The sequence below is a fragment of the Tachypleus tridentatus genome, chromosome 5 (assembly GCF_004210375.1).
Source record: "Tachypleus tridentatus isolate NWPU-2018 chromosome 5, ASM421037v1, whole genome shotgun sequence".
Lineage (NCBI taxonomy): Eukaryota > Metazoa > Arthropoda > Merostomata > Xiphosura > Limulidae > Tachypleus > Tachypleus tridentatus.
Genome location: NC_134829.1, coordinates 42,598,338 through 42,612,405, shown reverse-complemented (window position 1 = coordinate 42,612,405; position 14,068 = coordinate 42,598,338). Strand labels below are relative to the sequence as shown.

General features: G+C 33.8%; 1 protein-coding gene across 1 annotated transcript in view; it reads left to right on the top strand.

Moving 5' to 3' along the window:
* Window positions 1-303: 303 nt before the first annotated feature.
* LOC143251012 (beta-alanine transporter-like) overlaps window positions 304-14,068 on the top strand; it is a 123,217-nt gene continuing 109,452 nt past the window's right edge. Inside the window, exon 1 of the mRNA XM_076502288.1 lies at window positions 304-753. Within this exon, the coding sequence (XP_076358403.1) occupies window positions 349-753 (405 nt within the window). The 5' untranslated portion in view covers window positions 304-348. The remainder of the gene's footprint in view (window positions 754-14,068) is intronic.

Genomic DNA, 14,068 nt, shown 5'->3' with positions numbered 1-14,068 from the left:
TCTATGACAAACAAGCAAAAGTTTGCTTTAAGAAACCCTGAAATTTTGCCGAATTTTACCGATTTCCAATATCCACGTCTTTCGTCCTTTGAAATCGTTGTTGCGAAAGTAACGAACTGATTGATAATTGATTGATTTCTGTGAGCGGAGGATGCTCTGATTCACAAGTGACATACATGTGTTCATCATCCACCTTTGTATTACGACTTCATATGTTGTTTATCACACACTACAAGAGCTACAGCCAGTCGTTTCTCCGAATAATAGTCCTTCGATCGCCAGCCACGCGTTCATTCAGTCCCCGCCTGTCGGAGAAAGCGGGCAGACGTTAGGAATATCTCTGACAAAATGGACTGGGACGGGATAGCACAAATGGTTGGGGAATACGACAAGTACCAGATGCTGATGGTTTGGCTGGTGTTTGTGCCTGCACACTTATCATTTGGACCTCATTACTACGAACAACTGTTCATGAGCATTACTCCTTATTACTGGTGTGATCCCAGTGTGTCCAACTTGTCCAGTAAACCTAAATACAGAACCACAGTGACAACTGAACAAACACCAGTCTCACCGGGATCAAGAGGTCAGTGCTGGGTCACCTATTCAAACATCAGCAACTCCGCTGAAATTAATAGTTTTGACCCTAACAGATCTCGAATGAGGACCTCTGATCACGTGACCCTGGCCTGTACCAATGGCTATATATACGATCGCAGCTGGCTTCATAGTGACGAGAGTATTGTTACAGCCGTAAGTAATATGTTTCATAATGGATTTATTATTACCGTATCACGACCACATTTTTCGTTACTTATTATTATTTACTTATTCCTGCATTAATTTTGAAATACTGATTTTGCATTATTAAAGGTAAAGTTTCAACAGTAACAACTCATTTTATTTTGTCATTTTGTATTGTAAAAATAATAATATTTTTCTTTTATGATACCAAATAATAGTGAAACCACTTTGGACTTCTGTACTGGTTCTTTCTCACATGAAGATTAATGCGGTTTTAAATGCTATAAAGTTTAAATTCATTTAACACGTATTTAATAAAGAATAGCCTACTTAGTGTTTTAGTTCATGTACTGTAAACTGAACTGAACCCTAAACATTAAGTCACTAATGGCAGACTCATAATTTATACAAAAGTTTAATAAATTTTATGGCTAATTCAGCATGTTATATTTTCATCCTTCTTTACAAGTTGGAAATAACATTACATATAACAGGATTGAAAACACCCATAATTCGAAACCTGTATATAGAATGCACTGTGAAATTTGGGGTCATAACCCTGTGGTACTAAGTACTTGAATTTGAAACATTCTAGAAAAAATATAGAAAAGTATCTTGAGATACAACATTTGAATTTGATGTGTAATTATATTTAGTAATTATCTTATATTGAGGTATGGGTACAATTCTAAAGTGGTTATATATTAGGGACAATGGGCGATATTAGAATGTTGGTCTATATTACGGAACAATAAATAAATCATGTTGGAATGTAAGCTTACACTAGAAATAGTGGGTGATGTTAGGTTGTTGGTCTATATTACGGAACAATAAATAAATCATGTTGGAATGTAAGCTTACACTAGAAATAGTGGGTGATGTTAGGTTGTTGGTCTATATTACAGGACAATAAATAAACCATGTTGGAGTGTAAGCTTACACTAGAAATAGTGGGTGATGTTAGGTTGTTGGTCTATATTACGGTACAATAAATAAATCATGTTGGAGTGTAAGCTTACACTAGAAATAGTAGGTGATGTTAGGTTGTTGGTCTATATTACAGGACAATAAATAAACCATGTTGGAGTGTAAGCTTACACTAGAAATAGTGGTTGATGTTAGGTTGTTGGTCTATATTACAGGACAATAAATAAATGGTGTTAGAATATTTTAAATGCAGGCTGGAAGTAGGAGACGGGGAACAGTTTTGGTTTCTGTTGCGAGACAGAGAACAATATTGATATGTAAGCTCGTCTTAGGAAGGAGAGTGACGAATGACGTTAAGATGCAAGCTAGTGTTAGTGGGACAGAGAAATCCGTTGGTATGTATATGCTTTTATTAAGTAATTTAGGAAAAGTACTAATACGTAGACTTCTATTAGGGGCACTGAGCTGGATATTACATGTATAACGGAGGTGGGGAACCAAGAGGCTTGTAGGTTCATTTTAACTATAAGTGAGGGAAAAATGTGATCATATGATTTCATAATCATGAGAGGCACTAAGAGAATTTTAATGGTTTCATGATAACAACATTGACGGTTTTCTTATATCTAAATGTCATGGCGGTTGGTTTGGTGTGTTTTGATTTTGCTCGCAAAAGCTACACGAGGGTTATCTGCGCTAGCTGTCCCAAATTTAGCAGTGTAATACTAGAGAGAAGGCAGCTAGTCATCACCACCCACCGCCAACTCTTAGGCTACTCTTTTACTAACGAATAGTGGGATTGACGGTCACATTATAATACTCCCACGGCTGAAAGGGTGAGCATGTTTGGTGCGACTGGAATTAGAACCCGCGACCCTCGGATCACGAGTCGAGTGCCTCAATCACCTGGCCATGCCGGGCCGATCAAGGCCATGGCATGTTAGTTGTGCTTATGCAAGTGAAAAATAATGTGGGAACATAATCATATACTTTAAAGTTAAAATTGGGACGTGGCAGTTATAAAAATGGAAGTCCAAAATTGGGCACTGAGCTTCTGTCTGAAAGCTAAAATATAGGTCTGATGATACATATACAGAAGTTGACCCAGTAGATGACCCAGTATTTAAGAATCAAAGTGAAAATATGAAAATAATAGTTTTTAGTTCAAAGTTGAGGAAACTTCGGTAAACTAACATCGTACTTAAATATAAAACAAACATCTAATACAAGACTACAAACAGACTGATATGTATCTTCACTGAGACCCCACACACACACACACGTTTTGGGGAAAATATCTACTACATGTACTTGACCCCAGTAAATAGAAATGTGTAATTGTATCACGTGTAATCTGTAAGAAAATTGGTAAAAAAGAGAACCTTACTGGCCTTCAAAGAATGCAAAAACAGAATTTTGAAATACAGTTTATTTGAATGAGTGTTAAAAGACATATCTTCAATCTACCAGCATTGTTAATCAAAAGGGACTACATCTGAGGACTCCTGCAAACCTTTAAAGACAAGCTAAAGAAAAACTCAATTAGAAGATCTTGTGACATGAAATAGGAACCAGACTATGATGTAACTTACCAGTTCCATCAGCAGTGGACAGTATCCAACTTTATCCAACCCACTGTATGAAATACTTAAAGTATTGTGTAAAAAGGTCATCTCAGAGTTATTTTTCACCAATGAAATGCCCGCTGTGTTACACAGCTCAAAATATCCTCGTTATTCAGAGAGACCTAATTACTTCTAAAAGTACCCCCAAAACAAACCCTTATAGAGTATCTGAGCATTGCACCTCGCCGCGTATTCACGGTTGGTACCGCTAATTTGCATCTGACGATACAAATAAGTTTCAAACATGGCGTTCCTTGGATACCGAGAGAAGACAGAAACATAAAATTCAATGCTATATCCAGATTCACCTACCCTGACCACCATCATCTTAGGTTTCAGCCCCTCTCGGCACTATCTTGGTATTAGAGCTACGCCATAACAACGCCCCTGGATCACCCCAAGTCCATCTGCTAAATTTGTTTTTTCCTGGCCTGTTGTATGTCGTTTTTTTTGTGCACAAAGCAACACAGAGGGTTGTCTGGGTTCTGCCCAACACGAATATCAAAATACGATTTCGTGCGGTTTAAGTCCGCAGACATTCCGCTGTGCCACTGGAGGAAGGGGGGATAATTCTGCTTGTTCTAAAACTATGGGGGAATTTTACAGACAAACCAAATCACAAACACACAACGTGAGCTAAAATAGGATGTGGGGAATACAGCAACGTGTTTTCGAATAAATATTTTCATTATAGCTTAAAGATTTGACACAATGTTTTGAAAAAGTGCACTTCTTGTGGTTGAAGGCCATTTCACTTATAAAGTTAGATAAAAACAAATCCCCAAGAGGGTGTAAAATGTTCCCATCTAACTCATAACAAATAAATTTTAAATCAAGTCCTCTATTTTATTAATTTGTGTTATCAATTAAATTCTCCCCTCGGACCATTGGTAAAATTATGCACAAGTTATATATTATCTAGGAGAGTGGTGTGAAAGAACATGAGTACTAATAATGGCCAGTAATGTACATTGCAAATGAAACGTATGTCGAGAACATAAGTCAATGATATAGAGTAAAACGGTTTTGTAGACGAAGGCAATCACTCATTATAAATATTAAAAAAAGCTGTAAACTTCAATTCTATTTCTTTTACGGCATACTCGACTGTCTATAATTCCTAATTCTTTGAAATAAACAACGAGAAATTCCTTGAAATATTTACTGATCGAAGTAAATAAAGTTTTGATGATGAACTGCCTTGATGTCTTTCTCGTTGGCAAACTTGGTAGGCCCGCCATGGCCAAGCGTGTTAAGGCGTGCGAGTCGTAATCTGAGAGTCGCCGGTTCGTATCCCTGTCGTGCCAAACATGCTCGCCTTTTCAGCCGTGCGGGCGTTATAATGTTACGGTCGATCACACTATTTGTTGGTAAAGGAGTAGCCCAAGAGTTGGCGGTAGGTGGTGATGACTAGCTGCCTTCCCACTGCTAAAGTAGGGACGGCTAGCACAGATATCCCTCGAGTAGCTTTGTGCGAAATTCAAAAACAATCAAACAAACTTGATAAATGAAAGTACTATCAGTTTAATTCCTTGTCTTGTTTATTTGTGTTTTTTTTTTTAATTTATTCGAATTGTTAAAAGAGATTCGTTTCAGTTGTTTGTAATGTCGTGTGAACAAATGATACTTATTTTTCGTATGGTAATTTATTTTAGTTTATCGAAATGAAGTTCTGCGATTTCTAGCTGTTTCATAGAACATAACTTGAATAATATTGTTTATAGCTCATTTTCTATTAAAACACGGAATGTGTTTGGTATTAAAGTGTACTTAGGAGCTCATCCCCTGAAAACCGAGGAAGGACAGCCCGCTATCAAACATTTAAAATACGATCATGATGTTAAATGTTTCGTCTAATATATGATCGGGAAACTATTTCATTTGTTACCTTAGTTAATTAAAATATTCCAAATAATTGTTATCAAGTATGTACTACATATATATAATCATTATAATTCCATAAATACTTTATTAAAAACTGTTTTTCAAATAATCTCACAACTACTAAACCAGAACACATCTTGGTAAAAAAGTTCTACAAATAACTACTTCATTCAGTTAATGCTCAAAGTTGATTAGTAAATATATACCTTAAATAATGCCACATTTCTGAAGTGAATTACCAAAGGATTATCTATTTTAAATAATGCCACATATAAGGTATCAATAAATTATGTATTTTAAATAATGCCACAGTTATCCCATCAAAGATCTACCTATTTTAAATAATGCCACAGTTATCCTATCAAAGATCTACCTATTTTAAATAATGTCACAGTTATCCTATCAAAGATCTACCTATTTTAAATGAAGCCACTCATATGGTATCAAAGAATTATCTATTTAAATGAAGCCACACATATTTTACCATAGATTTACCTATTTTAAATGTGCAACACATATGGTACCAAAGATTTACCTATTTTAAATGAAGTCACACATATGGTATCAAATATTTGCCTATTTTAAATGAAGCCACACATATGGTATCAAAGATTTGCCTATTGTAAATGAAGCCACACATATTGTATAAAAGATTTACCTATTTTAAATGAAGCCACACATATGGTACAAAAGATTTACCTATTGTAAATGAAACCACACATATTGTACCAAAGATTTACCTATTTTAAATGAAGCCACACATATGGCACAAAAGATTTACCTATTTTAAATGAAGCCACACGTATGGTACAAAAGATTTACTTATTTTAAATGAAACAACATATATTATGTCAAAGATTTACCTATTCTAAATAAAGCCACACATATGGTACAAAAGAGTTACCTATTGTAAATGAAACCACACATATTGTACCAAAGATTTACTTATTGTAAATGAAGCCACACATCTTGTACCAAAGATTTACTTATTGTAAATGAAGCCACACATCTTGTACCAAAGAGTTACCTATTTTAAATGAAGCCACACATCTTGTACCAAAGGATAGCCTCATTTAAATGACATCACAAATTCCCTTTCAAGAAACTTCATTCTTTAGATAGCATGACAAACGCCTCAAATTCCTTAATAAATGTGTATTTTACTATTTATTTATAACCGTCTCCTTATGTTTGAAGATTTTGTTTTATTGACATAATGTTTTTAAACATGAGGAACAACGAGATACAAAAAATAACAATTGAGAAACGATATTAGAATTGCAAAATCCCACCTTGAAACCTATTGGCGTTTTGTTAATGTTTTTCTGATCGATTAAGAATACTATTGTTGGAAGTCATCCAATCCATGGTATTTTTCTGTGTTAGTAATATCACTTCTGGTTTCAATTGCTTTTCAAAACTTCTTCGAATAAAAATAGTATTAATAAGCACAATTCATGCGAAGTGTCATTATTAAAGACATTTGTTTCTGTTGTTGCTTCTGAGCTGTGGAGTCTTTGTAAAATTATGGATCTAATACAAAGGAATTTCTCCATCTCCCTGTTACTGCGTTGTCAAATGATAATTTTATGACATATTTGATTGTATTAGATAAAACAAAAACGTACGAATATCAGCTAAAACCTGCTGTTTCAAGTAAGGTCATCAATTAAAACTTGGCCGGCGAGGTCGATGGTCAAAAGTATCGCTTGCTCGTGCTTTTCTTAATAGAATAAAATTATGGATCTAATACAAAGGGATTTGTATTACTTCAATTCACTGGACAATATTCTCTATCATTCACACAGCTGATAATTCTATTGGACAATATTCTCTATCATTCACACAGCTGATAATTCTATTGGACAATATTCTCTATCATTCACACAGCTGATAATTCTATTGGACAATATTTTCTATCATTCACACAGCTGATAATTCTATTGGACAATATTCTCTATCATTCACAGAGCTGATAATTCTATTGGACAATATTCTCTATCATTCACAGAGCTGATAATTCTATTGGACAATATTCTCTATCATTCACACAGCTGATAATTCTATTGGACAATATTATATATCATTAATTCAGTGCAGTATTCCATATCACTGACTCAGCTTGTAGCTCCATTACACAATGTTACAAATCATTGACTCAGCCTGTAGTTCTACAATGCAATATTCCATATCATTGACTCAGCTTGAAGTTCTACAGTACAATATTCCATATATTGACTCAGCTGGTAGATTGCACAATATGTTTTACCATCGACTTGGACAATAGTTTCATTGGAAAATAGTCTTCATTATCTGATGACATGATCTACATACATAAATAACAAACATATGCAACTCATATGAAGAATGAATGTAGTAGAGGGACTAGTTACTTTACTATTTAAATACTGTTTTTTATAATTTTTAAATAATACAAATATACCTATGTGTACTGTATTCACTCATAAATATGTTACTTCTGTGACTCAAGAACTCGTGTCAACGGTTAAAGCAAAACGTGTTTTGTTCAATCTTATTATCAGAGTTTAATATTTTAGTGTTTAGACATAAGCTCAGGAAACACAACGAACGTAATAGCCTCGAAAATAATTGAAGAGAAACTGCTAACTTTCACTTTGTTAAGCTGCTTTTCGACTCATTAATAGAAACGAAGTAATTATAGATAACTGAGAGGAATTAAAAGGTCGTCGCATTATGTACTCATTCTGAATTATTTCAATTTATTTTAATCAAGATCACTGAATAATTTAAACAGGATCAATATACGTTTCACACTTGTACTTCAGGTAGTAAATATAAACTATCTGTTAACAATACACATTTAAAAACGTATTCTGGATGTGTAATATTGTTTTTGTACCTTTATGTGGTTTTTTTACATTAGAGATGCGATTCATATGTAGGTCAGGTAACATATATGGACAGTGGAGTGACATGACAGGTTTAAAAATGTGTTGTTGAAGTATACAACCTTATGTACAATTAAACTGTGTATCAAGGGTATCATGGAAGAAATAACTTTATATTTTAATCGGTTTTGATTTTCCCGTTAGTTCTGATTAAAAGTAAAAATTAAAAAAACAACTATGAAAGAAACTGCTTTGTTTTGAATTTCGCGCAAAGTTACACGAGGGCTATCTGCGATAGCCGTCTCTAATTTAGCAGTTTAGGACTAGAAGGAAGGCAGCTAGTCATCATCACCACCGCCAACTTTTGGGCTACTCTTTTACTAACGAATAGTGGGATTAACGCCCCCACGGATGAAAGGGCGAGAATGTTTGATGTGACGGGGGTTCGAACCCGCGATCCTTAGATTACGAGTCGAGTGCCTTAACCATCTAGCCATGCTGGGCCAACTGCTTTGGAGAAACCTTGTTTATAAAACATTCTTACACAAAGACTATAGGATCTAGTATTGTGAAAGCAAATAGCCCAGTGTGGCCTTGCTTTAAGAAAACACACACACACAGTGATATTATAATGCAACATGAGTTTACTGAATTCGCTACGAATGTTTGTTTTATAACATTACCCATCCTAGTTAGAAATTAGTTGCATTGTTTATTCAGTTAATTATTAGTTTTGATCTATGTGGATAGGACACCTTGATCAGGAGTTATTGATAAATAAGAACCATTAGAAACAAAACACTGTGACTTCTTTAAACGAAAAGTTTTGATTAACTTCTACAAATGTAGACATAGTTCACGTGCAGGATATGAAGAAACGTATCCACGTTAAATGTTTTACAGCAACAACTGTTGTCTCTAAAACCAAAGACGATTGTGAAAGTTGCATAGGTAGAAATATCAGGAAATAATAACAAAGTTCTACATTTAGTGAAGTATTTGCTACCTTTTAATTCGTTTCTAAACACTGTTAAAATTGGTGATTTTATCAATTATATTAACGTGGGACAGGCCATACTTATATTTACCTGGGGCAGGCCATACTCTTTTAAATACACCGCTATGTTCACCAACCATGTGAAGGTATCTCATATGAAACTGAAAAGTGTGGTTGCCAATACCAATGGTTCGTGTTCTGACTGTTTATATTTAATTATTCTTCCATGGTTCAGATGTAAGTCAAGTGCTCGGTTCATGTTTATAGATGCAGTTGAATAATTTCCACTGGATTTTGGCAATTCCTATAATAAACACTTATTTTTTATAAATGGTATTTAAAAGTTCAGTTTTATATTACCTCTTTTAAAAAAGAGTCAGTTGTTCACCTTAACCCTATAAGCACTTTTTATTGTATTTAACACACTTTCAAGAAGGTTTTATTGGGGACTACATATACACACGTCTACACCCTGGCGTATAAAGTCGTTTTAGGGGTACTATAAGCTGACTTTTCCATTTCTATTCTTTGAAAGAGTTATTGTTTATTGACGTGTGTGTAACTACGATAAAAAAGGGTTAATGGTACTAAAAGAATTAAACTGCCCTGAGAAAAACAGACGTTACTAAAACCAAGTGTTCGTTGCAATAAATTTCTTTTTACAAAAAGCGCCATCTGGTGAGCCTTGTGTGTACACTACAAAACTAAAATAACACATCCTGAGCATCTCTAGTTTCAACTGAAACATCCCAACAATTAAAGGTAGCGTATTAACATTGTTCATTTCCTGAAGATATGCATAATTCTTTCTTATAATCTCTATAAACAGCTAGGTTTTATGTATTTTTATTACACTATAATCTACCATAAACTTCTTGTTTCACGAGACTCAAGCTCAATCCATCACCTTAACCTTACTTTGTCATGGCTTGTTTTAGAGAATTCCAGCCCTTAACATAGAAATAGTGAAGAGTTTTAAATGTATTATATGCTACTCTCAATCACCCGATCAACCCGTATTACTCACCCCGTCTAACCAAGCTAAGGGAACATCTATTTATATTCTGATTTGTTTTTGTGTTTTTACTTCCAGATCTTCATATAACATTGATAACACCTAGATGTGTAAGCCTTTTTTTAGTTCATCCACTGTTAATGAAGTGACGTTTCCCTTATGATATCAATGTGTGTTTTAGGCTGTTTTAGACATATTTAGTGAAGGGTCCTTACCCAAGATTGATTTGTTTACGTAACACTGTCTTCATTTTATCAGGAACACTGTCAAATGTGTCTACTGAGAATACTTGTAGTCCTTTTACATAATATTACCTGAGATGGAAAACACTTCAGAATAATGAATGAATATCTGTAATACTTACCTGAAAATACTTTAAAGAATTCTGCTGTGTCCATGCATAAGAATAACCAGACAGTCTTCGTTAACTATGATAAAATAGGTGTCTGTAGGTACTCTCAAGGTCGAAACGTTGTTCTGTACGTTATTTTAATTAAAGTGTTAATACCCATACCAGCACGTCTTGAGAATACATTTTTACTTCGAGTGGGTTTCTCGTCATCACGAAAGTAGGTATGTCTCTTCAAAATACATCATCGAGATCTGTTTTACCCGTGTTGAGGTGACTGTTTTCTGAGAATACCCCCAGATAGTTATCTTACACATAGTAAAATAGGTGTATCTTAAGAATACTCACTATAAATATGCTGTATTTATGCTGAGATGATTGTCTTCTGAAAATACCTTCAGGTAGCTATGGTAACTATAATCTTTCGTCCCACCTTTACTGAAGTAAATATCTCTCTTCTAATAATAATCCAGGGATATCTATTATAGCTATGGCGAGAAGAGTATCTTTAGAAAGTAGTATGAATACCTTAATAATAATCCAGGGATATCTATTATAGCTATGGAGAGAAGAGTATCTTTAGAAAGTAGTATGAATATCTTTTGTGCCTGTGATGATATGGAATTACTTTGAAATAACTTTGGGGTATCTAATGCATAATTGATGAGTTAAGTATCTCTGAGAATAATATCAGGGAATTGATCGTACCCTGAGGAGGAAGCTATCCGCTGAAAATAATCTGTTATATCATTGATTAGGTTCATAATCCCTGTATATTCATCAAATTTTCGTTCAGCTTGAGGTCTATTTGTAAACATTCTCAGTCACCCACCACACAAAACCTACGATAAAATGAGTTTGGAAGAATGTTGTGTCTCCAAAGGCTGAAAAGGAAAACTTGGTATTTACCATATATATATATATATAGGAAGTTTAATCGTTTCTGATAAAAATGTTTGTACATTCACCATAAAGATCTCAGATACGTTGCTCCCATGTTCTTCTGTTTACTTGTACGACATATATAAATATATTTCCTGGGTATGTTTTAGAACAGCTAATATTAGCCAAATGTATCAGTGATGTTGATGTTTGTCTGTATCAAAAACTGATTTTCAGTTTCTTTCACCCATCTACTGAAATATTTTCTTACTTCGCACAAATTTGTAAAGGTAACAAGCACCTAAAATATTGTTCAATCGTATCCATTAAACCTAAAATATTGTTCAATCGTATCCATTAAACTTAAAATATTGTTCAATCGTATCCATTAAACCTAAAATATTGTTCAATCGTATCCATTAAACCTAAAATATTGTTCAATCGTATCCATTAAACCTAAAATATTGTTCGATCGTATCTACTAAAGTTTAACCTTTTCTTACATTTAAAACTGGTAGTATAAATGCTTCTGTAATAAACACACATACAACGTCGTATTAAGAAGGAATTAGTTTAAACAAGTTGAAGGCTGACTTCCGGTAGAGTGAGCTTTCATAGATCAGGAAATTTCTGAAATTTCATTCCAAAATAAAAACATTCAGTATTGGTATTCAAACCCTTATCGATCTTAAATATTAATAGAAAGTTGACACGTGATTTCAGACCACACAGAGAGTTAGAAAAGTTACCAGCGAAATACTAAAATATATTTTTCGTCACAAATCTTTCAAAACAAGAAGTTTCTCGATACTTCCGAGTTTAGTAGAACACCAGATTGATGTCTACATATTACAGATACATTCAGTCACGTGTTAGTAAGCATAATGTTGTTTAACTATTGATTGTGGTATTTATATTGATTTACATTCTTCACACAAACGTCGGACTTTGTAAACTAGGAGTCACAACCCTATTAATACTTTGAATTGCCCGAGAGTGTATATTCGGCAGTATATAAAGCTACATCGAAATGACTATATTATCAATTACATTGGTTTGTTTGTTTGGAATTAAACGCAAATCTATACAGTTGGCTCTCTTTGCTCTACCCATCACGGATATCGAAACCGGGATTCTAGTGGTGTGAATCTGCAGCTATACCACTGTGCCACTAGGGGGCTGTTATGTTGGTACACTGGTCACATATTTGATATGCAAACGCATAGCAAAATTAAACAGAAACTATTTACGCTAGTTCTAGTTCAAAACGAGATCTTTCGTAGTAAAATATTTAAAATGAAACTATAATCATTTTATCTTCTTTATTTCTAAAGATACACTACAATCTCAAATCTGTCTAGAAGCCATTGTTATGGGACCATAACTAGGATAATGGAATTGTTGATAAATTACTAATAATGTTTGTTAACGAGAGAAAAAACTTCGCCTTGAAAGACAATTTTTTTTTTAATTTCTTTGCATTGATTCGGGTGATCTATTAGCAGAAGGTCTTAAAATACCAATAAGAACGGGTTTCTAGTCTTCATCTGGTAAATTATTCCCAACTCTCCATCGTTAGAAATGTGGTAGAAAAGAAACAGAATTAATGAAGTGTGAAAAGATGGACAACACGTAACATCTGTGAGTAAATATTACATTAACATAGGTGGTCATCGTATTCAGAACACGTAACATCTGTAAGTAAATATTACATTAACATAGGTGGTCATCAACACGTAACATCTGTAAGTAAATATTACATTAACATAGGTGGTCATCAACACGTAACATCTGTAAGTAAATATTACATTAACATAGGTGGTCATCAACACGTAACATCTGTGAGTAAATATTACATTAACATAGGTGGTCATCAACACGTAACATCTGTAAGTAAATATTACATTAACATAGGTGGTCATCATCAACACGTAACATCTGTAAGTAAATATTACATTAACATAGGTGGTCATCAACACGTAACATCTGTGAGTAAATATTACATTAACATAGGTGGTCATCGTATTCAGAACACGTAACATCTGTAAGTAAATATTACATTAACATAGATGGTCATCGTATTCAGAACACGTAACATCTGTAAGTAAATATTACATTAACATAGGTGGTCATCGTATTCAGAACACGTAACATCTGTAAGTAAATATTACATTAACATAGATGGTCGTATTCAACACGTAACATCTGTAAGTAAATATTACATTAACATAGATGGTCATCGTATTCAGAACACGTAACATCTGTAAGTAAATATTACATTAACATAGGTGGTCATCAACACGTAACATCTGTGAGTAAATATTACATTAACATAGGTGGTCATCAACACGTAACATCTGTAAGTAAATATTACATTAACATAGATGGTCATCGTATTCAGAACACGTAACATCTGTAAGTAAATATTACATTAACATAGATGGTCATCGTATTCAGAACACGTAACATCTGTAAGTAAATATTACATTAACATAGGTGGTCATCAACACGTGACATCTGTAAGTAAATATTACATTAACATAGATGGTCATCGTATTCAGAACACGTAACATCTGTGAGTAAATATTACATTAACATAGGTGGTCATCGTATTCAAGACGTAACATCTGTGAGTAAATATTACATTAACATAGGTGGTCATCAACACGTAACATCTGTAAGTAAATATTACATACTAACATAGGTGGTCATCGTATTCAGAACACGTAACATCTGTGAGTAAATATTACATTAACATAGGTGGTAATCGTATTC